This window comes from Gadus macrocephalus, chromosome 17 (genome assembly GCF_031168955.1).
Source record: "Gadus macrocephalus chromosome 17, ASM3116895v1".
In the NCBI taxonomy this organism is placed as follows: domain Eukaryota; kingdom Metazoa; phylum Chordata; class Actinopteri; order Gadiformes; family Gadidae; genus Gadus; species Gadus macrocephalus.
In genome coordinates this window covers 12,033,982-12,061,654 of record NC_082398.1, presented here as the reverse complement: position 1 = coordinate 12,061,654, position 27,673 = coordinate 12,033,982, and the positions used below count along the sequence as shown (strand labels likewise).

The window sequence follows — 27,673 nt, the reverse complement described above, 5'->3', positions numbered from 1 at the left end:
ATTCAAAGAGTGACACATCTTAAAAAAAAAAAAAGAAGGTATCAACTAAACAAAGCAATGTCCTAGCAGACTTTTAGTATTAGCCACAGTAGGATGCTAACACTACTAAAGGACACATTCGCCACAGCAACGTAGATAACAAATGTCAACACAAACAAATGCATGTACACAAACACATGCAAACACAATCATCAGCCGCACAGACAAACATGCATGGGCTCATATGCACATAAACACACCTAAATCAGCACAAACTCATTCATACATAAACTCGCATACAAATAAACACGGAATATTAACAGCTCGTCAGGTCGCCCTCGCCCTCACTGACCCCGTCCTGTCACTCATCCACTGCCTCTACGCTCGCGATACACGCTTTTGATTCACAGGTACTTACATGATGCTTTTAGGGTCAACTGTGGACAATGTCAATCCACTGGTGCTGGATACACACTCGACTGTCACAGTAGAAGGAGAGAGCTTGCTAACGCCACACACAGCAACACAAACACGCGTGCGCTCTCTCTCTCACACACACGCACTGCTGGAAAGGAAGGGGAAGGGGAGGCGATCAAACACACGGATACGCGGCGCGTGCGTCCGGGATGGACGAGTGATTGCAGGACGAGACAGCACGCAAGCTTCGCGTTCAAACGCTCGTGCGGAAGCGTACAACAGCTGTTAAACTCTGAGGCTAGTTAGGCTAGTTGCTAACTATCTACCGGAGGAAGCTAACACGACTGACACCGTCCGTCAGCGTTCGGCGGATATGGACAAGTCGGCAACTGCGCCTGCCTCTTGAGTCGCGTAATCTCGCGCACTCCCTTCTACTAAGCTTTCATCCATCGGTTGGATTACGCAAGAGGGCGGCCACGCCCCCTATTTTCTCGACCAATCAGATGGAGGCGCTGCAGGATCTCCAATGAGCGGCACGATTTAAAGAGCTAGAGGAGGGATAAAAGTTGAGGTGATATGGATGAGTTTTTTGGGCCGTGTGTAAATATGTTTATTAGGGATATTGGAATGCTGGATTTAATTTGGTAAAGTTATGGATTACAACAGCGGGTCATTAATGACAACGGCTACAACGGCTTAACTATTTAATATTCTGGAGTAGTAGAATAATGTTTTTTAGTAGTGGAGAAAAAAAGGGTTTGAGATGGGGTGCTAGAAGAGGGGAGAGAGGGGAGGGATTCCTGGGCTGGATAGTGTTCACATTGGTTTTGGTGAAAGAGAAAAAGGAGTGGGAGAGAGCTAAAGGGGTGTGAGTTACAGACTCCTGAAATGGGTCTTTGTGTCGCTCTTTCGTAGGACAGACAATAACTAACCACACAAGAAGCGCGCAAACAGATACAGGCATGGTCAATGCACACATTGACACACCTGTCCGACTTTCTATCTCCTAGTCTCTTCCTTTCCATGCATGTGCATGTACACACACAAATGCAGGCACGCATGCAGGCACTGACACACGCACATACTTTTATGTTATCAGTCCAAGATTACTCAACAATGGTCGTCTTGAAACCCGTTGATGAATTCAAGACAACCTGGTCAAAACATCAAAGTAAAGACAGCAAACGGTTCACATATTCATTCCCATGAGCAGGAGTAATCGGATCCCTTTAAAAGTTGCACCACAGTTTGACTTTGTTTTATTTACCTTATTTCCATAACCCCCTGGTCCTTTCCCTTGCCCTCTCTCTCTCTCTTTCTCTCTCTCTCTCTCTCACTCTCTCTCTTTCTCTCTCTTTGTCTGTCCCCCCTTTCTGTCTATCCCTCTCTCTGCCCCCCCCTTTCTGTCTATCCCTCTCTCTCTCTCCCCCTCTCTTTCTGTCCCTCCCTGTCTGTCTCTCTCTCCCTTTCTCTCTCTCTGTGTCCCTCCATCCAAGTGTTCTCTACTCTCTTGTAACTTAATATGCAGGCCTGTGTGTTCACGAGCACAGCACCACATAGTGTGTACATGTGTTTGTGTGTCAGCCCATAGCACCTTGTAGTGCGTGCATGTCTGTGTTTGTCATAATGCACAGGGGGGGGGGGGGCACCTGGAATACAGCCACCTTTAAGGCTGGATGAATTCCCTTAAGGACCTGGGACCTTTAACCTGAAAGAAAGAAAGAAAGAAAGAAAGAAAGAAAGAAAGAAAGAAAGAAAGAAAGAAAGAAAGAAAGAAAGAAAGAAAGAAAGAAAGAAAGAAAGAAAGAAAGAAAGAAAGAAAGAAAGAAAGAAAGAAAGAAAGAAAGAGCAGGGTGTAGAGAGTGAGACTTTACCTTACAATGTGTGCCTGTAGTGCTATGATCTAGATTAAGGCCGGAGAGATAAGGGTCGGAATAGTAAATAGAAATGCATGAAAGTAAATGCATTAGACTCATGACCTATGCAAATTGCAGTTTATGCCATGTTGGTTTGTTGGGTCGATGACGACTTAATCGAAATGCATTTCCATATCCTGTTTGGGGAAATAGAACGCAGAACTCAAAATAATTAATTGAGTTTTCATGGGTTAACAAAAAAAAAAAATGAAAAAAAAGTTTGACCAACCCAACCAACCAAGATAGCCGCTAGCTTAACAAGATATATAGTTGAACAACTGTTGGAGGTAGAGAGTGGTGACACTACAACAAGGTGTTTCAAGAAGCTGGTTCAAGAAGTCATACTGTAGGGCTGATTCTTTTACCTGAAGCTTTCTCATGAGGAACCAGGAACTGGCAAGTGAATTGTAGTCCTGTGACGCTGGCAGTAAAATAATGATCCCAAATCACAGTAGGTCTTTGTTCATACGCGTGTATTTATGTAATGTGTCAATTGTCCCAAAAGCATTGTATAACAGACATAAAAGACTGGGTTGGGAAAAAACGTGAGAAACAAAGCGGGCCAGGGGGGAGTGTGTGTGAGTTAGGTTTGGGTTAAAGTAAACCAACCTCTCTTTAATTTTTCTCTCTCTCTCCCTCTCTCTCTCTCTCTCTTTCTCTCTCTGTCTCCCTCCCTCGCTCTCTCTCTGTCACTGTCTGTGTGGGTCTCTCTCTCTGTCTTTAACTCTGTTTTTCTAGCTCCTTGCTTGCACCTCCCTGTCCTTTTGTCTGTGTGCATGTCTGCCCAGGCCCTCCCCTCCACTCCGAGACAGGCCTTGCATTCACAAACTTTAGACCCCGCCCCCTTTCATTCCTCCCCTCACCCCTCTGGGCATTGAACAAAGCCACCAATTAAACACTGAGCATCACAGCCCTTCAATGGCCTCTATATAAAACTTGTTTAGGCTTCAAGTCAGAGCCACAAGTTATATCATGTTAACCACAACATGGAGCTGAGCCGAGGTCCCCTCATGACAATGAAGAACCACATTTAACCAAGATACGCTCCAAATGGGAACACATAACAGGGAAACAGTTTACATGTGTTTCAGCTTTGAATGCAATGCAAAACAAAAGGTATCCATGAGAAAGTTGAGGATAGTTGAGCGAGTTAGTCGAAAAGCATAGCTTTCTCAGGCTAGGGAAAACGGGAATTTTCAGTCATGTTTATTAATAGAGAACATTATGTGTACAAATAAAACATATGTATAATGTATGCATTTATGAGTATAGATTTCAGAAAAACAGGGTTAATTAAATGTAACATGTTCCATTTATCCATTTGTGCATTTATACAGCCATCAATAACAGTTACAAACTTCACAAATGGCTTAACAAGTCCCAGAGGACTTGGAGAAACTGCCCCAAACATGCATTAAGGATTAAGGAACAGGTATAGGAGTAATAGGCAGCTAATGGGAATCGACCCCAGCACCTTTTGTCTGTGAGCCGTACCCCCTGGGAGCCAGTGGCCGGCCGACCCTGCCCCACCCCTCATAAAAGCAGGTGACATGTGACAGGTGAGGGGATGACGTCGTGTGTAAAGTACAAGGCCGTGAAGTGGACCTGAGGGCCGGCAATCGGCCCCTGCAGCCGTCCCACAGAGTCCGGAGCAGGCAGAGCATGGCTGGGGCCCCGCGGTCCCCTAGTGCTGCCGGTCATGTTGGACTGTGGAACGCATGGACAGCAAGGTGTTTGGCCTGCCTCACACTGTGCTGGGCCGGCTGGGTTTCACAATGGGCAAACAGTTTGCGTACATAGACTCATGTACGCACGCAGCTCCAAGTTTGTGCGTTTGAGCATGAATTTGCGTGTGAGTTTGTGTATGAGTAAGTCCGTGCGGATTTGTGTGTTTGTTTGTGTGTGTGTGTGTGTGTGTGTGTGTGTGTGTGTGTGTGTGTGTGTGTGTGTGTGTGTGTGTGTGTGTGTGTGCGTGTGTGAGCGTGTGTGAGCCCACGCATGTGTTTGTCTGTGTGTTCGCTGTTGTTTGTTTGTGTGCATGTGTGCTTGCATAATCTGTGTTTTTATGTCCAAGCGTGTTTGTGCACGTGAATCAATGTGTGTGCGTCCTTTGTATAACTCCCTTACTTCATAACACACAGCAACATACAAATCCTAAGATTGATGCTAAACAATACAGCCACTAATGCACCCTCTCATAAGATGGATAAAGACAGGGGGTCAAGGGAGTACAATCCCCTGGTAGGAAAGCAGGAGAAGGTCTAACTCACAAAGATTAGGAGGAGGAAGCTAAATGACCAAGAGAGAGCAGACAACTAATGGTTATCCACAATAAAGCTGGTTTAACATTGTTCTGTTTATTATCTTTTGTTAATACTGTTTTAATAACGTTCCATTTAGAACTATTGAATAATATTTCAAGAACTTTGTTTAGTGCAGTTGAATCCTGTTTTAGTAAAGTTTTCTAAAGAAAAAGCATGAAACTATCTATCTACAAGACACACTCACTCACTCACTCATACACAGAACCCCCCCCCCCCCACACACACACACACATACACGCACACACACACACACACACACACACACACACACACACACACACACACACACACACACACACACACACACACACACACACACACACCCACCCACCGTTTAACATCAACCGTAGATGTTTCACCAAGGTCAATATTAACCCATTTGAGCACTGTATAAGAACTAGGTGAGTGTATGTGTGTGTGTGTGTGTGTGTGTGTGTGTGTGTGTGTGTGTGTGTGTGTGTGTGTGTGTGTGTGTGTGTGTGTGTGTGTGTCATGTGTGTGTGTGTGAGTGTGTGTGTGTGTGTGTGCGTCAAGCTGAGCGTGCAATGAATTGATGTGGATCCAAACTGATGGAAACTTTCAGTCCACAATACTCAGCGTACTGCAATAACACATCTTTGTAAAAACAGTACGGGCCTCAGAGCTTCCCTAAAAGTAAACATTTCATACAAAAAACAGGGTTACAAAAAATATTATTTGCCCAAAATTTTTTCTCGCTATAAAAAATTCTTCTAAGTACCCCTGAGCCGACTTGATTCCACAGGTTCTTAGCCCGTCCACTGAGTCCAGGGTGAATGGACAGGTGACCGAACATTCGGAGGCCCTCTCTGATTGGCCGCAGAGTCACTGACCCCGCCCCCAAGAACATCATGAGGGTTTGTCTCGCTCATGTTGCTAAAGGCTGATAAAGTGCTAATGCCATTTCTAATGCGCATGTCGCTTGCATGAGCAACACCGCTGCCGCCGCTGCTGTGGTCGTTGTTTACCTCGAACGAGTTCAAAACACTGTCTGTATGACTGTTGTTGCTGTTGTTGTTGGAGGGGAGAGTGAGGCCTTGGAAGGAGTAGGCCCGGGGAGAAGCCTGGGGCTGGAGTAGAGCACCACTGCCCCCCAGGTTGGGGGCGAGGCTGTTGAGCCGGTGGGCGAGGAGCTGGGGCTGGAGCCGGCGCTCGCTCCAGTCCTCCGGCGGCTGCCGGTGGATCTTCATGTGGGCGTTGCGCGACTTTATCTTGAAGAACATTCTGGATAGGGGGAAAGGTTGGAAAGTAGGAAGGAGGGAAGGGAGGAACGAATGAAAGAGAACGATGAGAATAAACATAAATGAATAAAAAGTTAAATTGAAAAGAGAAAGTTGGAATACCGAGGAAAAGAGGATGGATTATAGGTTGGTTTATAAACAAAAGCAAGATGGAGGAAGGAGTAAACCGGAGAGAGAGAATAGAATTAGAAGGCAAGTTGTAAAATCCAAACCATCTGTTGGCATTGGCAAGAGGACATAACTTGAGCCCTCCAATACAGCAGGTCCTACTCACTTGCCACACATTTTACAAGGGAAGATGGTAGTCGATGGAGCAGGTACCGCCCGTTCCGGTCCAACCAACGTCCTCATTGGTTGGGGGACAGTGGTCACCTACAGAAACATGAAATAATCGCCAGCATGTAATTCTCTGTGGGTGGGTTTTATGAGCATGTATGCGAAAGATGATCCATGCAATGGCAGTTAAATGATGAGCTTAAAGTTATTGCTTCCTCAGAGGAAAGGAAACGTGACAGACAGAATGCCCTGTGGGAAAAGATTTAATCTGAGCAGGCAGAGAAAGTCTGTATGTAAGTGTTTTAGGGAATGAGTGAGGTCAGAGGGAAAGAGCAGGTTTGACAGAATGAACACAGACACAATCTTTGTTGCTAATATGCTAGTTAGTTAGTAAGTACCTGTTTTAGAAAGTTAGATCTAAGTTTGATCTATCCTCTGTAGTTGACCAATCCTAACTGATTTCCAGAAGATTTCTAGGAAAGACTGACTGACATAAAGGCCCAATCCCATGTTTACCCCTTCCCCCTTCCCCTTGTTTTGAAGGGATAAGGGGAAGGGGTAAGGGGGAGGGGTAAGGGTAAGGGTAAGGGGGAGGGGTAAGGGTAAGGGTAAGGGGGAGGGGTAAGGGTAAGGGTAAGGGGTAAGGGGTAAGGGGTAAGAGGTAGAAATGGGATTGGGCCTAAAGCCCAATCCCATTTCTTCCCCTTACCCCTTCAAAACAAGGGGGAGGGGTAAGGGGAAGGGTAAGGGGAAGGGGAAGGGGAAGGGGAAGGGGAAGGGGTAAGGGGTAGAAATGGGATGGGGTCAAAAGCTAACAACGCATACAACTAAACCCAAACCTGACGTTAACCTTTGGTATTTCGGTGTGAGAGGGAAACCAGACCCACGTGAACACAGGCAGAGCATGCCAATCTCCCCACGTAAATAAGTAAATGGTACAATGACATCCACATGACAACACTGTCCTATTGGTTAAAGGTTCAGGGGTAAAGGGTGCAGGAGAGGGATTGTACAAACACATCCGAAATGAAAGAGCAAAGGTTTACTGCCATCACGATGGTGGGCTTCAGTCCATGTATGTTTGTGTGTGTGTGTGTGTGTGTGTGTGTGTGTGTGTGTGTGTGTGTGTGTGTGTGTGTGTGTGTGCGTGCGTGCGTGCGTGCGTGCGTGCGTGCGTGCGTGCGTGCGTGCGTGCGTGCGTGCGTGCGTGCGTGCGTGCGTGCGTGTGTGTGTGTGTGTGTTGACCTGCTGATCCATGGCTTCAGCTGCCTCCACCTCTAACAGTCTGTTGGCCTGTCTCCGCTGCATGTCCACCAGCCTCTTACCCAGATAGTAGAACTCAACACACTGACGCACACTCTTGGTTCTCACCTGCAGAATACACATACACACACACACACACACACACACACACTCAATTAAAGACACATGAACCCTTCAACGCATACATAAGTATTCACATTGCATCTCTTTTGAAATGTGTTTAAAGCTATCGTGGTTGGGACATTAGGGTTTGAAACCAGACACTTTCGTTCCTCCCTCCCAAACCCCAGTAATAGGAGTCACAATGCCTTATCACTCAGCAAAGGACACATTACACTTGTGTGTAATGTCTTCTTTGCTGAGTTACAGTGTAAGTGTTTGCGTGTGTATTTGTGTGTGTGTGGTGTGTGTGTGTGTGTGTGTGTGTGTGTGTGTGTGTGTGTGTGTGTGTGTGTGTGTGTGTGTGTGTGTGTGTGTGTGTCTTTGTGATCTTTGCGGAGGCTGCATGTGGCCGTGGTTCGTACCATGTTCTGTATGGAGGAGAAGTCTTTGCCCAGAGTCCTCAGGCCTTCGCTGAACATTGCCCTCTCCTGGTCGGTCCACATGTCGCTGCCTGCAGAGAGAGATTTTAGACACACATATTATATTTCTGTATTATTTATTCTTTGTTTCGTAAATGTTTGTTTTCTTCCATGCCAATAAAGCTCATTTGAATTGAGAGATGCCGAGAGAAGGAGAGAGAGGGGGTGAGACAGAGACAGAGAGAGAGAGAGTGAGAGAAAAAGAGAGGGAGGGACGGTTAGAGATAGAGGAACAGAGTTACTGTAAAGAGGTGATGAATAGTAAATAACAAAATAAACCAATAATCACAAAGTTCAACACACCTGTTTAGAAGGTACAACATACCAAAACAAACAACATTTCAAAAGCTGCTTACCGCCAAACTGTTTTAATCGTTTATTGCAGTCACAGAATTGTGAGTGATTTAGTTTTAATGTGTTTAAAAGTATCTCTAACATGTTATTTTATTGTTATTTATTTTTATCTGGTTTTGTTGTTTTTGTGCAGTTTTGCATCAAAAATGCTTTACACATAAAGTTTGTTTGAAAAGAGGGTAAACCGTGAGCACCAGAGTAGTGGTAGTCTCCGGCCGCCGTGTGCAACGACAGCAGCAACATCGCCAGGGTAGCCTTCAGGGACGGAGTGATGGAGCGAGGGATGAGATGAGCACGGATGAGAGGAAAATGAAAGAAGGAAGAAAAATGAATGAAGGTAGTGAGTGAGTGTGTGATTGAATGAGTGAATGAGTGAGTGAGTGAGTGAGTGAGTGAGTGAGTGAGTGAGTGAGTGAGTGAGTGAGTGAGTGAGTGAGTGAGTGAGTGAGTGAGTGAGTGAGTGAGTGAGTGAGTGAGTGAGTGAGTGAGTGAGTGAAAGATTCAATCAGTGCAACCACAAAAGCATTGTCTGAGGATGGATACAGGCAACATACAGGTTTTGTTTTTAAAATGAATGAATGAATGAAATAAAAAAGGGAACAGGTTTGTGACAGCCGTTATATTCACCATTGTGTCTCCGTTGCAGTGATGCAGGGAATGCAGTGCCAGCTCTGTGTTGGCCCCCCCTCCTGGCAGGCAGCTAGAATTACACATTGACAGCAGCTGCTCAACTACACACACACACAGACACACAGACACACACACACACACACACACACACACACACACACACACACACACACACACACACACACACACACACAGACAGACAGACAGACAGACAGACAGACAGACAGACAGACAGACAGACAGACAGACAGACAGACAGACAGACACACAGAAAGACAGACACACAGACACACAGAAGTTTTAGGTTGTTAATTAAAGCAAAGCTTTTTAATCAAGACTTTCGTGTTTCATATGAAGACTCAAAGCCTTTGAAACAAACAAAACTCAAAGGTCATGTTATAATTGCTCTTGCATATGTGGCTGGCCCCTCTCCCGTTCAGAAAGATTTCCCTCAGACCTGTCCCTATTCAGACCAACTTCAACCGGTTTTCTAATATGGGGCAGGTTTGAAACCAAGATGGCTGCCGATGTTGCGTCACAAGTGTCATTGCCGTGATTGGTTGTACGTCTGTACAATTTCGTCAAAAGGCATTTTTGTCTACAACGCACCTTGGAAGCTTCCAGACTAATAAACATTTGCGACTGACCCGGCATGGCTGCACATTGTAACTGTGACATAAGTTGTAGTTCACACACTTAGAAAAACAATTTGAACCAAATCAGGCACTGTAGTTTCCCGACTGTCCTGTACATTACCGTGATCCTGCACGACGACACTCTCTTCCAACAGGGGGAACGGTTTCCATAGCAACTGTTCCCTCGGCGACGCTTCCTCCATGGGGAAGGGTGACTCCTCCCACTCTGGGTGGCAGGTGGGGAGCTCTGCCTGGAAGTCAGGACCGACGTTGATACACCTGGACACCAGAAAAAAACAACGACAGTTATTTTCACTTTAAGGCGATAGAGGCATATTCTGTCAATATTAGCACAATAGCAATGTTTTTCAACTAGACACTAAGAATGTCTCTCTATACGCTATTTACTCATTCATCCTCATTTAGCAGGTGCTAAACACTATTGCTGCCCTTCATACTCACGGTTCTTCAGCATACTGTTCCTCTACATCTCCCCCTCTGACCATCTCCCTTGGGCTGGGACTGAGAGGCGAAGCGGAGGAGTATAGCCCCGCCCCCTGCCGGATTGGATTGAGGATTGGTCGAGGAGTGTAATGGCCCTGCCTTTGGGCGGCCTCCCTGTGGTGAAGCATGCTGGGAAATGGAGTTTCCCTGTAGGTCGAGGGGTTTCTAATCTGTTGGATTGAGGGGGAGGAGAGAAAAGTGTGTTTGAGGTTTTGGTTTCTACATATACTGTCTGTTTCTCTATCTGTCTCTCTGTCTGTCTCTCAGTCTGTCTCTCTTTCTGTCTCTCTTTACCAAACTGTTGAGTGGTTGGCTGTAAATATTTAAAACTGTATTTATTTATATATTTGTATATTCATGTTTTCTTCAAAGATATTTGAAACATAATTACATATTTAAAACTGAGCAATAATTCGGCAACTTCAAGATGATTCTTGTTTATCATTTTATCAAGTAAAAAACAACAACAGTGACTATCCTGAACCTTGGGATGTGATTGACTAAGATATCCACTCTGCACCTCTAGAGCCTGTGACGGACAGGAAGTGATGCGTCCCTCCTTCCTCTGGTGGAAGGACGGCAGGTGAGCCGGATGGAATGATGGATGGAGGGGGGAGGCCGTTGGGAATGAGGGGGTGAGGGAGGAGGGAGTGAGTGGGGAGCAGCTCATGAAGGATGATTCAGGCGCCATTAGGACACTTTGATGTTCTGGAAGGAAGAGAAGCAAAGGAGGTTTAGAAAATTAGACACTAGAAATTAGAGATCAAATTTAGCACCTTTGCTACCAATAAATTCATTAAATTAAAAAGCAGCAATATCAACTTAAAAATGATTGCTCAATATATTGAGTAATTGATGGATGTGAGGTAAGCACAGGGGTTTCATTGTAGGAAAAAAAACGGTGTTTCACATGTTTCACAAGTGTGGTGCATATCTGTAAAAAGAGTCCATTTCAGCCAACCTCCCCACTAAGATGGTTTCGGTTTAGATAAAGTATAGCCCGATTTTTTTGGGGGGGAAATTTTGTCAAATATATTGGTTAACAAAGAATATCTAGCCAATTTTTTTTTGAAGAATATTCCTATCGTTCTACACTTGAGTTTGCTCATTGAGACAATTTATTTTAAACATTTAATCATAACAATTATAATAAAAATAAAAAATCTAATTATAATATTGATGATGATTATGCAGTTGGAGGTGGAAGTGATAACCCATCAGAGGCAAAGGAATATTTGCAAAAAATAATTCTGAGGGTGAAAGAACCAATTGTCCCCGGCTCCACCTACCTGAGAGGCCTTGGCCCTCTTCGCCGTGGTGAGGTCTGTGGTTGCCATCGGTGACGGCCCTGTGGTCACATGACTGCTGTGGGTAGCAATGGGGCAGTCCCTGAAGCTTCCATAAAACTCCGCCGGGGGAGGGGTGGGCGTGTGAGGGGAAAAACTGGATGGTACTGACGTTGTACTCCCCCTCCCTCTGGCCCGTGGAGAACGGATGCGGACACTCCCCTTGGGAGGGCGACAGCGAGGAGGGGGGCAAGGGGGTGGGGGGGGGGCTGAGGACCGAGGGCATGGGCTGGGACGGAGGGGAGGGGAGGGTGGGGAGGGACGGGTGGGAGGGGAAGAAGGAGTGAGCGGGGCCGTAGGGGTCCAAAGGGGGGCCGTGCCGACAGCCCTGGCCGCTGTCCGCCACCCAGCCCGCGAACTCGCCCCGTCCCGCCTCGAACCTCGCGTGGCGGCCGGCGGGATCCCCCTCGGCGGCCGCGAGCAGCCCCCTCCGGCGGTACGGCTGGAAGGCCTCGGAGAAGGAGTCCAGCCTCTGAGGATACCTCCCGTTGGTCACGGGCGGCGCTTTGAGCGCCGCCGCCGCGCCCTGCGGGTCCCAGCCCTCGCCGCCCCGCCAACCGCCGTCCCCGCATTCCGGGACCTGGGAGGATCGACCTTCCCCGGAGCTCTGGCTCGAACCCGGGTCCTCCACCCTTCCCAGGTAGCCGTGGTGGAGGCCGGGCTGGCCGTCGGCGCTGCCCTCCTCCACGCTGCTCTGTCTGAACGCGTCCACGCCGTAGAACAGGGGGTGGCTCACCGGGAGGGCGCTGTGGGCGTGCTTATCGTACACCGTCTCGTAGCTGACCTCGAAGCTATCGGAGCGACCGTAGGCCGGTTTGTCGCCGCCGTCGTCGTGGAACACCATGTCGAAACTGTCCCGGGCGTCTCGTTCGCCCTCCACGTCGACGCCGACGCCGACGTTCCTCTCGTGGAAAGCCCGGTCGGCGTAGCGGCAGTAATCGTCTTTCCCGTAAAACTCGCTCGCCGAACTCCCGCAGCTCCCCCGGCCGTCCCAGGCCTCCTTCGCCCGAATGCCGTCGGACCACTCGTGGACCAGGGGGTCCCCTAAGTCACCGTCGTCACTCAGACCGTTCCTGCTCCCGTGGTGGAGCCCCCTCCCGGCTGCGGCGTGCTCCACGCCCCTCCAGGAAGGGCTGGAGGTGGGGAAGGTGGTGGAGGACTGCGGTGGGTGTTCTGCGCTGCTTCCTGGCTCCAGGAGGGGGTCCGAGGGGGAGCGGCAGGTGGTGGAGGCGTACCCGGGCCTGGGGCTCTGGAGACGGGTGAGGCTGAAGTGGTGGTGGGGTGGATGGGTGTTGGCCTGTTTGGTGGTTGAAGGGTCTTCCATGACGATGATACAGGGTTTTTAGCTAGAAGAAGGACGGAGAGACAGGCGGATGAAAAGGTGATCAGTGCATTTGACAGAGGGAAATGAAATGAACATTGACACCCTTTCTTACACTTACACTCTTACACACCATGCATCCACCGTAACACTATGTTAAGTGTCCCAGTTCACATAGGGGCCTATTTAGCAAAGGTTGGATCCTCTGCTGATTAATCTTAAACTTTACGCCAAATAAAATGACATAAGTCTCGAACCAAACACCAAACTAATTTCCTCAACCTCTCTAAATTGAATAATTCTGTTGGACATTTAAAGTGAAACATGACATAAGGTGGCCCTACATGATTATATCTTATCCTGTCTTCCCAATGACAAATAAACATGGCAGTTATTTTTTTTGAAGAATGCGCTACGAGGGAAACAAAATAGTGAGTTAGGTAATTTACTAACTTAACTCACGTAACCAACCAGCTACCAGCTAACTTATTCTTGTAAGCAAGTGCAAATGCAAATGCTAACAAGCCAATGTGTTTAGCCGAGCAAGCTATCTCTTTTTTCTTGTTCGTGTTTATTCTAGAAATAGAGCATAGAGTGAGCCAGATACTACAGAGGGAGTGAGAGAGATAAAGAGAGTGAGAGAGAGAGAGAGAGAGAGAGAGAGATGAGGAAACAAGATAGAAGATGATAACATACATGCGGAGGTTCTTCAACAGCATTTAACGTCTGCATTTCTCTTCGATCCACTCTCGTTCTTCTGTTCAGATTCTCTTAATTCCTCTCTCCAGTGCTCTTCTCATCCAGTCTCTTCTCTCTGTCTCTCTTATCTGTCTGACTCTCTCTCTCTCTCTCTCTCTCTCTCTCTCTCTCTCTCTCTCTCTCTCTCTATCTCTCTCGCTATGTATCTCTCTCTCTCTCTATGTCTCTTGCTCTCAATCTCACTCTCCCTCTCTCTCTCTCTCTCTCTCTCTCTCTCTCTCTCTCTCTCTCGCTCTTTCTCTTTCTGCGTCTAAACCTGCGATTGGCTTTCTATCAATCTCCCGCCCACCTCCTCCTTCTCGTCACATGTAACCATGTAACAGTTCTGTACTTCTGTTCTTCAAACGCCACAGCATATTCACAGGCCACATTTTGATGAAGCAGATAAGAATAATGACGTTAATCACACTCATAATGATCATAAGACTGAAATGCAAAGTCACTATATATTTCACATGGTCCTATACAGTCCAAAAACGCAAGGAAAGACACTCAAAGTGCACACACTGCGCTCGTGCGCACACACGCTTGTCTTAAGACACACACCAGACCCAAAACCATAAATACCCAGTTTGACTCACAAACATACGCACGCACACGCGTGCACACACACACACATAAACGTAGTCGCACACTTTTTACGCAGGTGTCAAAGGTGGATGAGAGGGGTTCTGATGTTGTCTCGCTGTTTCTCGTTGTCGTGGTAACCACATCCTGAGGAAACGAGCGCTGTCGGATCTCCCTCTTCTGACTATCTTTATCTCCTGGCTCCTCCTCCCCCCCCCCCCACTCTGTCTCACCTTCCACCTAATCTTCTCTTCTCTTGCCATCTTTGTGCCCATTCTTCACCTTTATCTCTCTCTTTATCTCTTTGTCTCTCTCTCTCGCTCGCTCCCTCGCTTTTTGTCGCCGTCTCTCGCTCGGCCTGCGAGCGTTAAACTCTTTTCATTCTCATTCTCACTCACACCACATAACAACAGGAAGCAAAAAATACATCTTTGTGTGTGTGTGTGCGTGCGTGTGTGTGTATGTGTGTGTGATGTGTGTGAGTGTGTTCTTGTCAACGAATATGTTTTTTACATTGTTTTGTGCGTGTCTCTATGTTTGTGTGTATGTGTGTGTGTGTGTGTGTGTGTGTGTATGTATGCATGTGTGCACACAGGTGTGTGTCTGTGTGTGTTCTATGTTTGTGAGTGTGTGTATCTTTGTTTGCGGTTGTGTGTGTGTGTGTTTGTGCATGTGTGTGTGTGTTCTATGTTTGTGAGTGTGTGGGTGTTGGCTGTTAGCAATGCTTAACCCTCGGCTTAGTCAGCTGACTAGTGCAGTGAGAAGGGCCGAAAACCTGTAGGAAGACCATGAAGAATCTGAGAATCTACAGACAGTGCTGGCAACACACACACACACACACACACACACACACACACACACACACACACACACACACACACACACAAACACAAACACTTAAAGGTAGACTACAATAATAGAAACAAGAAACAAGAAACAAGAAACATGAAATCTTCAGCCACGACCACACAGTCAACCGCTACCAGTATCATAAATTGGACACACAAATGCTAGCACACACACACACACACACACACACACACACACACACACACACACACACACACACACACACACACACACACACACACACACACACACACACACACACACACAAACACACACACACATAAATGTCAGAGAGCTCCCTTTTATAAAGTTCATCCACTGGCTGGCTCACTGCAGAAGGTTAATGTATTTGGGGATGGCAATAATATATACTCCATGAACTTGTCAAGTAACTCCATCCCTGCAGTATTTTCATAACTTTTTATTTATATATTACAATTTAGACGGATGTAGTCTCACAAATCAGACTTTAATAATCATATCTAAGAATCTCAACTCTGATATTAAATCATCTGGAATTTAGTTTGGACCATCCTTTGTTGCTGGAGGGGCTGTAAGCACGTATGGCTATTAACATCCAACATAAAGTCGGCCGGCAATAGTGACATGTTAAAAGGTGTCTGTAAAGGTTTATCGTGTAGACCTGCCACTCTGTGTGTGGTATGGAAGTGAAACACACCCATGCCAAAAATATGGAAGGACTAATGATGTACCATATTATGGTATTATTGAGTGAGCAGCAAAAACTTCTCAGAACATTTGGAAACTTTTGCGTAAAACAAAGGTCATGTAAGAAGTTACAGTCGACCCCATGGTGTGTCTGTGTGTGTCCTCATTAACATGGTCATGTTTAGATGAGGTGAATCTACCTCCTCCAGCATTAGCATACACTCCTCACTGACGCGTTCAAACACATCCAGAAGCTTAGAAGCTGATGCTGCCGATAATGAATAACATGGATAACATGATCGTCCGTGTTTATCAAAAAAAAGTAAGTGACACAGAATGGGGTTTTATTGAGGAAAATATCCCATTTCCCTCATCTCGAATTTCAGCACAACCCTGTTGCGTTTGATTGAGTTTGTGAAGTCTCTAAAAGGTTATTTACCTAAAGATCTTATGTTCAAGCATGGTCTAAATTAGCACTATTTCGCTCGTTTCTTTGATTATACTATATTAATCCAACTGCAGGGAAATTGCATTTTTTCCAACAAACCCTCTTCGGGTCTAAATGTACAAATATTCAAAATGGTTTGTTACAAGAATCCATGCTCAGACTTTGTGTGTATCAGGGTATATAGCTTTAAGTGCATGTGTGGCCCTGCATGTATGTGTGAGCATATATGCAGTATGATATGAGTCTGCATGTGTGTGTAGGCATATCTGTGCGTGTGTGTCAATGCATAAGTGCTTGTTTGTGTGTGTATGTGTGTGTGTGCGTGTTCATATAAAAACGCTCATACACACACACACACACACACACACACACACACACACACACACACACACACACACACACACACACAAAAGCACACACAAGCATACTTGTATATGCATGTGTTTTTGTGTGTGAGTGAATGCCTGTGTGTTGTATGCATACTTGTGTGTGCATATGTTTGCGTGAGAGTGTATGTGTGTGTGTGTGTGTGTGTGTGTCTTTGTTTATGCATGCGTGCTTGCATGTGTGTGTGTGCATGCGTTCAGGCACTCATGTGTGTGTACGTCTGTGTTTGAATTAATATTTGTACATGTTATGGTGTATGTGGGACCTCATACTTGTGTCTAAGTGTGGGTTTGTGTGGAGGAGACTCATTTTCTTTAGTTGTCACTGAAATGAGCGGAAAACCATTCTCGGAGCAGAGGAGGGGGATCTCACCCAACCTGCCGGGAGTTTTCTCTATTTAAATCATACCTTTATCTTTCTTTCTCTTCCCTCCTTCGTCTCCTTCCGTTGCTCCTCGCCGCTTGCGTTGGCGAGCCGTCACTGATACTAGCGGCTGGTGGTGAGGTGGATTTCTCAAGATTTAGGGCGTTTCTACAGAGAAATAAAACCACCGAAAAACATTTAAATCCCAACCGCATGGTGATAATTAGCATGCATGACAGAGTATTGTGAGAGATAGCATGGGATATATCTGTTGCTATAACCAGGTGTGCACGCTGTATTCATTTAAATTTACGTTTAGGCGATTTAGGAGGGCCACAAACACATACACACAAACACAAATGCACACACACAAATAAAGGCTGCTCTGCATGAATATTACTAAATGTATAAACACGTTTGTTGCTCATTTGAAAAACTCGACAAAAAATAGCAACTTTGTATTATTCTCGCATCTCGACTTGTAGGTTGATAGGATTGTGGACTCTGTCTGCCGTAAATGTTCGCGAAAGATTTGCGTCTGTTGAAAAATATAAATCTAAAGGAAATCTAAAGAGGAAAAAGATAGACATCTTGTTTAAGCATGAATGAATGAATGCAGTTTATGCATTTAATAGAAAACAAAATTTATTCAGACGCAAGTAGACATAAGATACATAGTAATGAAACTGACTAGGAACTGTATCATAATATGTATGATATGAAATATGTTGCTCTTGCTTATTTCAGTAATGTACTGAATATTTCTTTGGGGATTGGTTTTATACCGCCAGCAAAAATGTCACTAAATCAAGTTTTACAATCCATAAAGAAATAAATCATGAATTGAATCTGGAAAATAAATCTGTAAATCAAGGAATTGTAGAACAAAAAGTATCACCACCATTCACTTTATCAGGGCATGAAGAACAGGTATTATCGTTTTTGTTTTTCATTGTAAGATTTGCGATGATTTATACAGTGATTCATGATTCATTGATAACCACAGATGATTGGATTCATGGACTTCATTCAATCATAAATTGCGCAACTTCTATTGCTCTTAATGTGATCTGATATTGATATAATACATTTTCTTGGTTATGTTAGTTTTTTGGTGTATGTGGATGGGGGGGGGGTTCAGCACAAAGTTCAGTTGTTCTCATTCAGCCTCTTCCAGATGTCAAAGGAGGTCAATCAACCGAGACCAAAAATAGACAACATCCTCTGTGTTCCTATAACCCATTATTGTATTGCGTTTCATAGTTTGGTAAAGCAAAACTATGTTTTCCAAAATGGCGTTTACAACATTTTTCCAATCTTAACATGTTGGCTTTTCTCAAGAGCGATCAAGTTGCTACTTTCCCAAGTATGTATGTGCAAAACGTTCTCAGCTGACACTACATGACGGTTTATTTGACATGATCACACACACTAACTCAAGAGCCCCCATGTCCTGGAAGGACTCAAGTGCAGTAGACACTAGATAGCATCAGGTGTGTTATGGCACCCGTTCATAAGGATGCGTTTGGGTAAACACTGACACGCGTAACAACATGAGAATGCTACACACCAGTGTTGGGTTACAGGCCCTTATCGACACAGGTGTGTCGCAGAGGAAACAAACCAAAACAAGATGTTGCAAAGCAAGTGTATCACCTTCATTATCGAAATCTAACCCAACCCTCGGGAGCCCACATATACTTTTTTTGCTTCGATACTGCATAACCCGAGGTAAGGTCGGGCACAAAACAACCCTATGTGAACTCAGTCCAAGAACGGGAGTTAACTATAGCTGAAAAGTAATGCGTTAAGGAGTTTAACAGGCTCGGCATGTCAACCGTGATCTGAAGAAGAGTGCGGTGGAGTACTGAACAACAACATATTTGACACTTGAAGACACTCGCTGATGTCGTCTTAGAAGGTGGAGTTGCGTAAGCCGGGATAAAACTAAATGTATAGCTTAGGGACATCTTCTACCTTAAAATATCCTATCATAGTTTAGGAGCCAAACCCGACGATACACACAAACAGCCTGTTTGTGTCAACGTGAGGCAGACGACAAGAGCCTTGGATGACTGTTGAATAATGAACAGTAGGCAAAGTGCTTTCAGTATTTGTCTTACAAAAGTCCAAAAAATGTGCGTTACAAAAGATGAATCTTACCTTTCCCATGGTCCTTTGAAAACCGGTGTGTGTGTGTGCGTGCGTGCGCGTATGTGTGTTCTTAGCGTGAAGCATCTGCTGTGTTTGTGAACCACATGTTTGAGGGAGGAAAGAGATGAGAGGAGGAGCGAGACCGAGCAGGTGAATGAACGGCATAGACCAGACCGCTGTGTGAGCGTGTGCCTGTGTGTCTATGTGAGTGTCGTGGAAATATTAATCGTAATTATAATATACATTGATATGCAAATGATATGGATTTGTATGTGTATTTGTGAATTTGAATGGATTTGTATACATTCTCCTTGGAAGGGAGATGTCTCCCTTCTCCTATCGAATTAAGTGTTACGATAGCCTGCATTTGGATTGCATTTGCATGGCCTCAGTTTCAAGTCAATACTCAGGCAATGCCAATCTACTGACCTATTTGCTATGTCAATTGCTTTAACTGTCTTGTAGCCTTGCAGACATGTCCACTTCTCAAATAGTGTCTTGCAATTTACCTTGGTCTCTCCCGCCATGACTGACTTTAGCCATCGTCAATCCTAAAACCTCCATGATGGTCACTCCTCCTGCCTTTTGTTCCTACTGCCCACGATGTGAACGTTTCCCGATAAGAATCGTGTACACCCATTGTCTCATTCAATATATGCTTGGTAAATTGCTGCCTGTATCTACCCATGATCATGCTCTAAAATTAAGTGTCCGAAAGAGAAGTTATTCTTCCTCAGGGAGTGAGTAAGTGTGTACGTGTGTGTGTGTGTGTGTGTGTGTGTGTGTGTGTGTGTGTGTGTGTGTGTGTGTGTGTGTGTGTGTGTGTGTGTGTGTGTGTGTGTGTGTGTGTGTGTGTGTGTGTGTTTGTGTGCATGCATGTGTGTCTGTGTCTGTGTACGTGCGGGCATGTGTCTGTGTGTGTGCTTACTTGTGGCTTTGTATGTGAGTGTTCATGTAGGTGTTCTCAGAGACACATAATTCACATGCCCTGACATGTGAATGATTGCGGCTCACAGACACGAGTGACAAGAGGGACAAAAATGTATGTATGTGCGAATGTAATGTAATGTAAGATGTAATACGAAGACACACACACACACACACACACACACATACACACACACACGCAAACACGCACACACACACACACACACACTTTCGTTTTGAGTACAGAGCCCCCTCTCTGTTCCTTTTTAATCTGGATCTGAAGATCAATACACTCAAACTTGCCCACATAGACACACACACACATATTGATATGACCACGGACATGGGCGTGGGAATTCCCTCATTCAAACAGAGATGATATCCATATATATGTGGATATGATCAATGCTCCTTCCTAACGTATAAGACCATTTTCAACACTAGGTGGGCCAAGTTTAAAGACACTTCTTCAACTCCAGAGGGCGTTAGCCATTAACCTCACCACACTTTTTCTGAATAATTTCTGATGATGTTAATAATGATTTGTGCTATTGATAGTGTTTTTAGATTATCATTGTTAACTGAATTATGATTTGTATCTTGTGTATTGTTATGTTTTGTGTCTTTCTATGTGGACCCCAGGAAGACTAGCTTGTCCAACTTTGGTGACAGCTAATGGGGATTCTTTTAAACATGGAAATTTGGGTTTGAACCTGCAACCATTCAGCTTTCTCTTACTGGAGGAGCTTGGCTGTCCCTCATACGCCATGTGTTTGTCCTCATTCTGCTATGGTTGCCTGCTCTACAAAGCCCATTTTCCCATCCTTGGGTTTGAGACCCTATGCAGGAACCCCTTCTATAGGGTAAAGGGAGATTCTCAATGTATACGATATCATGTTATGTCCTTATTTATTTCTTGGTGCATATTTTTGTAACAAAAATGTGTCTTCAAGGCAAACCTTCAAGAAAATGGCTGCTATCTAACATGTATGGTGCCAATCAAATCGATATTATGAGCAGATGCAGACAGGGTTGAAACGGTATGCAGGTAAGCAAAAACACGTTGAGTTGACAAGGTATTTCGATCGGAAAATGGCGTCCCAGACCAGAAAGGATTAAGAACCAAATCAAATATTTGGTCTAATCATTTGAAGGAGATGTGAAAATGTGATTTGATCTCTAAATCACATTTTCTTGAGACAGCGAAAGATTGTAGGTACTCATCTTCAGAGGAAGTGTACTGTAACACATTGGTATTATATTAGCACTCACACCTAAGAGGCTTCACACCCTCAACCTCTACGCCCAGTCAGTCAGTTGTAAACAAGTGCTTGGCTAATGGGGAACATACAGAAACACCAGCCTCAATAACACACACACACAGACAAACACACACACATGCACACAACCACACACACCACATACATACACATACACACACACACAAACACACACACACACACACACACACACACACACACACACACACACACACACACACACACACACACACACACACACACACACACACACAAAAACACAGACACACTTACTCACCCACACAAATCACATACATACACACACTGTGGCATCCCGCCCCATAAACCTCGGCCCGGGCGGGTCCGAGGTGAGGTGGTGGACGGCATATACCGCCGCCACCCACCGACCGGCGACAGAGAGCACCACGTCTCTCTCCCCAATCAGCGTCATTGGGGGACACCTGCTGGATGGAGCAGGAGCCACGTTAAGAGGGCCACGAGGACAGACAAGGAGGACCGGGAACCATGGAGAGCTAGGAAGCCCAAGAGACGACGACCCATTAGAGGCTCACGGAGACCCTAAGTCGTTCTTGGTAAGGGACCCTGTATACCCCGGTTTTCCTGTGAGTAATTGCCAAGCACGGCTAGAACCCTGACTATTCGACTCATTTGTACCTGGAACCCGCACCAACGAGTACCGGGTTACCACAACACACAGACAAACACACACACATGCACACAACCACACACACCACATACATACACACAAACACACACACACACACACACACACACACACACACACACACACACACACACACACACACACACACACACACACACACACACACACACACACACACACACACACACACACAAACACAGACACACTTACTCACCCACACACACACACGCATTGAATCAAGGGTACGGCCCTAAATGTCACGTAAGTGACGGAGCATGTGTGTTTGTGTGTGTGAGTGAGACTCAGACAGAGAGCTTGTCATGACTGTGCACGGTGGTAGCCGGGAAGAGCCGACGGAGGTGGTGGTTGGTTTCATTACGAGGTGTGGAGGCGCGCAACGAGGCGACCGAGAGAGAGAGAGAGAGAGAGAGAGAGAGAGAGAGAGAGAGAGAGAGAGAGAGAGAGAGAGAGAGAGAGAGAGAGAGAGAGAGAGAGAGAGAGAGAGAGAGAGAGAGAGAGAGAGAGACTACTTCCCGGTACAGTGAAATTTGCACCCGGCAGGTGTTCACGCCGCAGCCTCACGGCACTGTATTGCGCCGCACTCCTGAAACTGTTGGTCTGCCGCTTCTTTTATTTTAATTTATTTTAATTCACCTTTATTTCTCTCAGGGTTGGTTTCCTGAAATTAAACTCTTTTACAAGAGACCTCCAGGCAGAGCTCTCCTAAATGTTCACATCTACATGTACATATATTTGTGTATATATATTTCTGGACATGTTTTTAGCAGGTTCATAGTTTAAATATATTATCGTATATCGTAAAGTTTGAGGTCTACACTCGTACAAAAAAAGTTTACGCTGTGAAAAAGGGGAGAGCATCTATAAACTTTACAGTCAGGATGTTTAACATTTTAACGTGAATTCATTTATGGTTTCAGATTATTGTTGTTGTCCCTGCAAGTTCTTTAGCTTTAGGGGAAAAATATGTACCTTTAAATAATTATTAATATGAGCAAATCCTATCAACTATTTTTATTTAAATAGGTGTATAGCCGAAGACAGTTTTTCTATGATGAATCTGAACATACAATTGGTAGACACATTGGTAGCACACACACAGACACTCTCCCAAAGACACACACACACACTCTCCTAACATAAGAATTTTTCTCAGCCTAAGAAAAGAAATGGACGTATCAAATGCACGCTCACAGTTTACTTGACATTACATAGTAGTTTACTGCCCCTTAGAAACAACCTGACCACAATTGTATCATTTTATATTTCCCTGATTTATTATGTTGAAGATAAAAACCTAGGCACTAAAGTAAAAGTATTTGTATATAAATTATTACCTTGATTATTATTATTATCAGACAGAATTATCCAATAGGTTATGTTTGCCTTCATGACATTTCATTCAAATCCGAACGTTTGAAAGAAGCCATACACATACAGAATTCCCGCTCCCCGTGTCACGCATCTCTCTTGAAGTGGGATTACATTATGCTCCAGGTGAAATATGCTGACATATAACATACAGGTCTTACAATGATGATGTGACGCGTGTAATAAGATGTTATTGCATACTACTCCTGCTGCGGCAGACAGAATCAGCTATATTTGAGATTATGAACAACTGAAACGTGCTTTCTGTGAAGTCTTCAGTCATGACGGAAAGTCTGGACAGATAATTCAGGGGCCAATGACACATTTACTGTAACTTCATCCTATATTTAAATAATTTGTTATATTTTTATGTGATGTGAACACTGTTCTGGTTCTTGCATCAATATATGCAAGAGCCATGTTGTCAATCTATATCCATAAAATAAATGAACAATATTGTATGGGTGATCGGTGACCATTGTGAATAAGAGGAGTACACACACCAGAAGAGGCAGGTGGTAAGTGATGGTTCGGCCGTACTCACCTAACCAGCAGGGCATGCAGTAAGCGGGACATGTCTGAGACCATGGTGCTGCAGATCTGCACATCTTCATAAAGACAGGATCTGTGGATAGACCAGGTAACCGTGTACATAAAGTATATTAGCAATGATACATCGATGTTTGGGTAACAAAGTTGTTGTCTATATAGAAACAGTAACATAAGAGTTGAACATTTGTTTTTTATTCACAACTACCTTGTTTTTCTTTCTGTGTAAAAATACAACATTTGCTGTACCCGTAAATATATGACATAAAACAAATACATAACACAAAAATACATTTTTGGTATTGATTAAATTATACTTTCCTATAAATGTATTTTTCTTTTACTTTCTCTCCTGGAGAATTGAGTTGCGCTTAAAAACTGAAGTGCACGGTAACAACTTTAAAATTACATTTGGTGAATCAATTTCCTGTCGCTCATTCCTCTGTGTTTTCCTGACATTGTCTATCAGACACCCCCACATCCTTTATAAAACATGTCAACGGTAGAAGGCTTCAAGGAAAGAGGAACTGCTTAGATGGTTCTCTTTAAACTATCAACATAGAAACTTGATTCATGCTTTTATTATCTGCTACAGATTTGGTTGGGGCATCTCAAAAAAAGTTTTTTATTTATTGCTATTATCCTAACTATTTTAGAATTAATGGTTGTTGTTGCAACCTTGACTCTGGTCACCAATTTAAAAAACTAGTTTATCATCGTTGGCCAAATTTAATTCCTTATTATAGAAACATATCTTGCAATTTTTAGCTATTTAGGCTTACTTCATTTTGTAAATTGTTCGCTGTTGTTTGTTTTGGGGTTTTAACATGAGCCTTGTCAAAGACTGCTTTTTGTCATGTTAAACTTTGGACAACATAGTTTAAAGGCACCCAGTGCAACTTTCGAGGCTTAAAAATAAACATTCAATTTCTAGTCTTTTTTACACGTAGTAAGTTTCAATAACTCCATACCATTACATATCGACATTCAAGCAGCAAAGATGAGACGTCGTTGTGTGGTGAGAACTGATAGAAAATCGATAACAACAACAATGCCGCCATTTTCTTTATTTTTTGTAACCTACAATAAATAAAGCAGGCTTCCAGTCAATGGAAAAATGGCTTCTCCCCACCGGCGATTGTTGATGTTTACGATTTTCTATCAGTTCTCACCACACAACGACGTCTCATCTTTGCTCCTTGAATGTCAATATGTAATGGTATGGAGTTATTGAAACTTACTACGTGTAAAAAAGACTAGAAATTGAATGTTTATTTTTCATTGAATGTTTACATAAAGTTGCACTGGGTGCCTTTAACATGAAGCACCCTTGTATTCGCTGTCTCTCTCTCTGCTGTCTTTTGATTACCAGGCAGGTTGTGATCATGTGTCCAAATGTCACCAGAAACTAAAAGGATTCCACCAAAAGTGCTGAACCTGACTAAATGGTACAATCATAGGCAGACAGCTACTGAACACTGTCAACGGAGAGTGGAAGGAAAGGCCCCCATGGATTTCCGCCATACTTACCTACTTGGTTGCTGTGGAATGTATGCAAGCTAAAATAGGTCAAAATGACCTATTTGAGACCCGGACCTCCAGTGATCAGCCACAGGCCTCTCCCTGATGGAGTCCTTGCTGCTATTTATAGAGGCCAACGTAAAGGACGCCTAGGGAACGGCCGCTTTAAAAGCGGGATGTAGATTTACCACGAGGAAATAACCAGTCTCTGTACTTATATCAGAACTTGTAGACCTACCTACCCTCCAAAATAATTAGACCGACGTTCCCTGCTTTCGTTTTGTATGCAATTCAAGAAATTCGCGCCATTTCCCCATAGAAAAAGACGAGGCGTAAATAGAATATGCTACTTACAGTAAAGTGTCTGCAAGCCAAGTTCATCAGGCAGGCTTCACACAAAAAGGGGCTCCCTGTTCCCTCCAGTGGACATCATGCTGAATCACACCTGATATTCTTAGTCTGTAGTCCTTTTATTTCATGTTTCAACAACTCAAAATAAACACGTATTTTCAGTTGAAAGTTTAATTATTGTCTATTAGGATGCCAAATCACATGCACATTGTTACTTTCTTTCAAAGCTATAAAAAAAAATGCTTTATTTAAAGCAGGTTGTGGTTGCTGGAGACAGTTCCATACTGTAGATGAATGAATGAAAAAAAATCATTAAACTCGTTAAAAGTTTAAATACATAGTATATGTAGTAGAAGTAGTATATAGTATATAATAGTATATACATAGATGGAGAGGTAAAAGAGATGTTCAAAAAGTATGTGCTCTGATGTAATGATCTGTTGCTCAGGCTTTAAGGGGTGTCGGGCCCTACAAATAATTTACTTGACTTGGCTGTTGTCTGTGAAGGTCAGATAGACAGTTACAGTAGGCTCGTTACTGTTTGTGACAAGGACTTACAACGTTGTCCAAAACAGACTTTAAAAACCAATCAGAGGGCCATCATTTTATCATTTTTCCTCACAGAGTTCATCAGTCTGATTCATTTGGCCGTCACATCTAACCCTCTAACCCTAACCCTATGTATAATATATTTCCCTTAAGCGTTAGTCAAATGGGCATGTGTTAGCAATGAACTGTAAGGTTAGTTCAAATGTTTTAAAAAATATGCAGACTTGGCCAACGGTTGTGAAGAGTAGTTGTGACCTAGACACAGTCACCTATAACCTAGTTTGACTTGTTGAACTAGTCTTTTCGAAAGAAATGTAATGTATGGCACCGGAGAAATGTGTATCTTACAACTGCAAGGCCTACAGCTCATTTTGTGTTGCCAAATAATTTAAAAAATGTTTAGAAGTCGAGGCCATTGTGCAAATACTTATATTAGGAGAATGTGGTTTTAATATTCATACCGACGTGCTGTGATAAACAATTTGCATGTCCCTAAACCGGTGATTTAAGTCAAAGCTATCCATCTATCTATCTATCTGGGAATGTCTGTCTATGGGAGGGGAAATAAATAAGAAAGTTCATCAAAAATGACTCGAGGGGGCCGAGTAAGTTTATGGTCTTTTATTCGTTAATGTGGCTCGACCCCACGTTGTTTTATTGACCAATACGTTTCCTGAACATAAAAAATAGACCATTATTTAAAGCATTTTAGATAACCTTCAACGCCAGTAGGGGCGTGTTTGATATTTGCCCCATGAACGCACGGTGCGTTCAAGTCATGTGGGATGGAAGATACCGTTTCAAACTTACGAGCATTTCAAGTCAGGGAGGATAGATACGTGTATTATGTAAAACAGTTCAGGTCAGTTTCGGTTGATAGCAAGATAAAGACCAAAATGAAAGATCGTTTTTCTATTTATATCAATAAATAGTGTGAAACTGTCTGAATCATTAAAACTGCTTAGGCATACAATTGCAATGCATTTGCATTAAACAGTGAGCTTCCGCAGACGTGATGTGTCCAATTTTGTACGTCTTTTGAGTTGTATTGTCTTATATTATTCTATATTGTCCTTCGACTATACCGATTATATATTGGGAAATTTCAGAAAAATAATAAATTCCGAGTTATAATAGACTGCATTTATTTACCGCTTTTCTAACCAGTGGCCACTAAAATCGCTTTAAAATATGGCTTGACCCATTCATTGGCACATGCACACACCGACGGCGGCGTCAACCATGGGCGACAGCCAGCTCGTCAGGAGTAGTGTGATGACTTGCTCAGGGGCAACTCGACACTCAGCTGAAGTAGCCGGGGATCGAGCCAGCAACCTCCCGGTTACCAGCCAACCCGCTCTACCTCTTGCCGCCCCATAATGAATTTACAGTCTTTATTTGAACTGTATTAACAGGTCGGAAGATGTTAATTCTTTAACACA

At 44.0% G+C, this 27,673-nt stretch overlaps 2 protein-coding genes and 1 long non-coding RNA gene across 4 annotated transcripts in view; 1 reads left to right on the top strand and 2 right to left on the bottom strand.

Annotated features, from left to right (window-relative positions):
- LOC132475417 (pyruvate carboxylase, mitochondrial-like) overlaps window positions 1-814 on the bottom strand; it is a 257,477-nt gene extending 256,663 nt beyond the window's left edge. The window contains exon 1 of the mRNA XM_060076545.1: window positions 398-814. The gene's annotated coding sequence lies outside the window, so the exon portion shown is untranslated. The remainder of the gene's footprint in view (window positions 1-397) is intronic.
- Window positions 815-4,002: 3,188 nt separating this feature from the next.
- LOC132475897 (uncharacterized) lies at window positions 4,003-4,963 on the top strand. Its single transcript, XR_009530013.1, has 2 exons — window positions 4,003-4,136; window positions 4,529-4,963. It is a non-coding gene; the product is annotated as an uncharacterized LOC132475897 (long non-coding RNA).
- Window positions 4,964-5,041: 78 nt separating this feature from the next.
- On the bottom strand, window positions 5,042-19,118 carry LOC132475896 (uncharacterized). 2 transcript variants are annotated; one of them, XM_060077278.1, is made up of 12 exons: window positions 19,011-19,118; window positions 16,893-17,015; window positions 11,428-12,830; window positions 10,659-10,846; window positions 10,097-10,308; window positions 9,756-9,913; window positions 8,997-9,100; window positions 8,564-8,624; window positions 7,959-8,047; window positions 7,417-7,542; window positions 6,170-6,267; window positions 5,042-5,878 (listed from the first exon to the last, which is right to left on the bottom strand). In XM_060077278.1, the coding sequence occupies exons 3-12, from the start codon at window positions 12,806-12,808 to the stop codon at window positions 5,404-5,406; spliced, it is 2,892 nt and encodes a 963-aa protein (XP_059933261.1). In that variant the 5' UTR covers window positions 12,809-12,830; window positions 16,893-17,015; window positions 19,011-19,118; the 3' UTR covers window positions 5,042-5,403. The 2 variants fall into 2 exon arrangements, with proteins under 2 accessions (XP_059933261.1, XP_059933260.1); XM_060077277.1 differs by lacking the exons at window positions 16,893-17,015; window positions 19,011-19,118 and adding an exon at window positions 13,502-14,340.
- Window positions 19,119-27,673: the final 8,555 nt, after the last annotated feature.

What these genes read in the sequence shown, in the direction of transcription:
- LOC132475896 (XM_060077278.1), bottom strand. Translation starts at nt 12,808, where the DNA reads ATGGAAGACCCTTCAACCACCAAACAGGCCAACACCCATCCACCCCAC. An exon ending in TGTCGTCGTGCAGGATCACG is followed by an intron (nt 9,101 to 9,755) that starts GTAATGTACAGG and finishes GTGTGTGTGTAG; the next exon opens with TTGAGCAGCTGCTGTCAATG. An exon ending in CCTTGTAAAATGTGTGGCAA is followed by an intron (nt 5,879 to 6,169) that starts GTGAGTAGGACC and finishes CCCCCTATCCAG; the next exon opens with AATGTTCTTCAAGATAAAGT.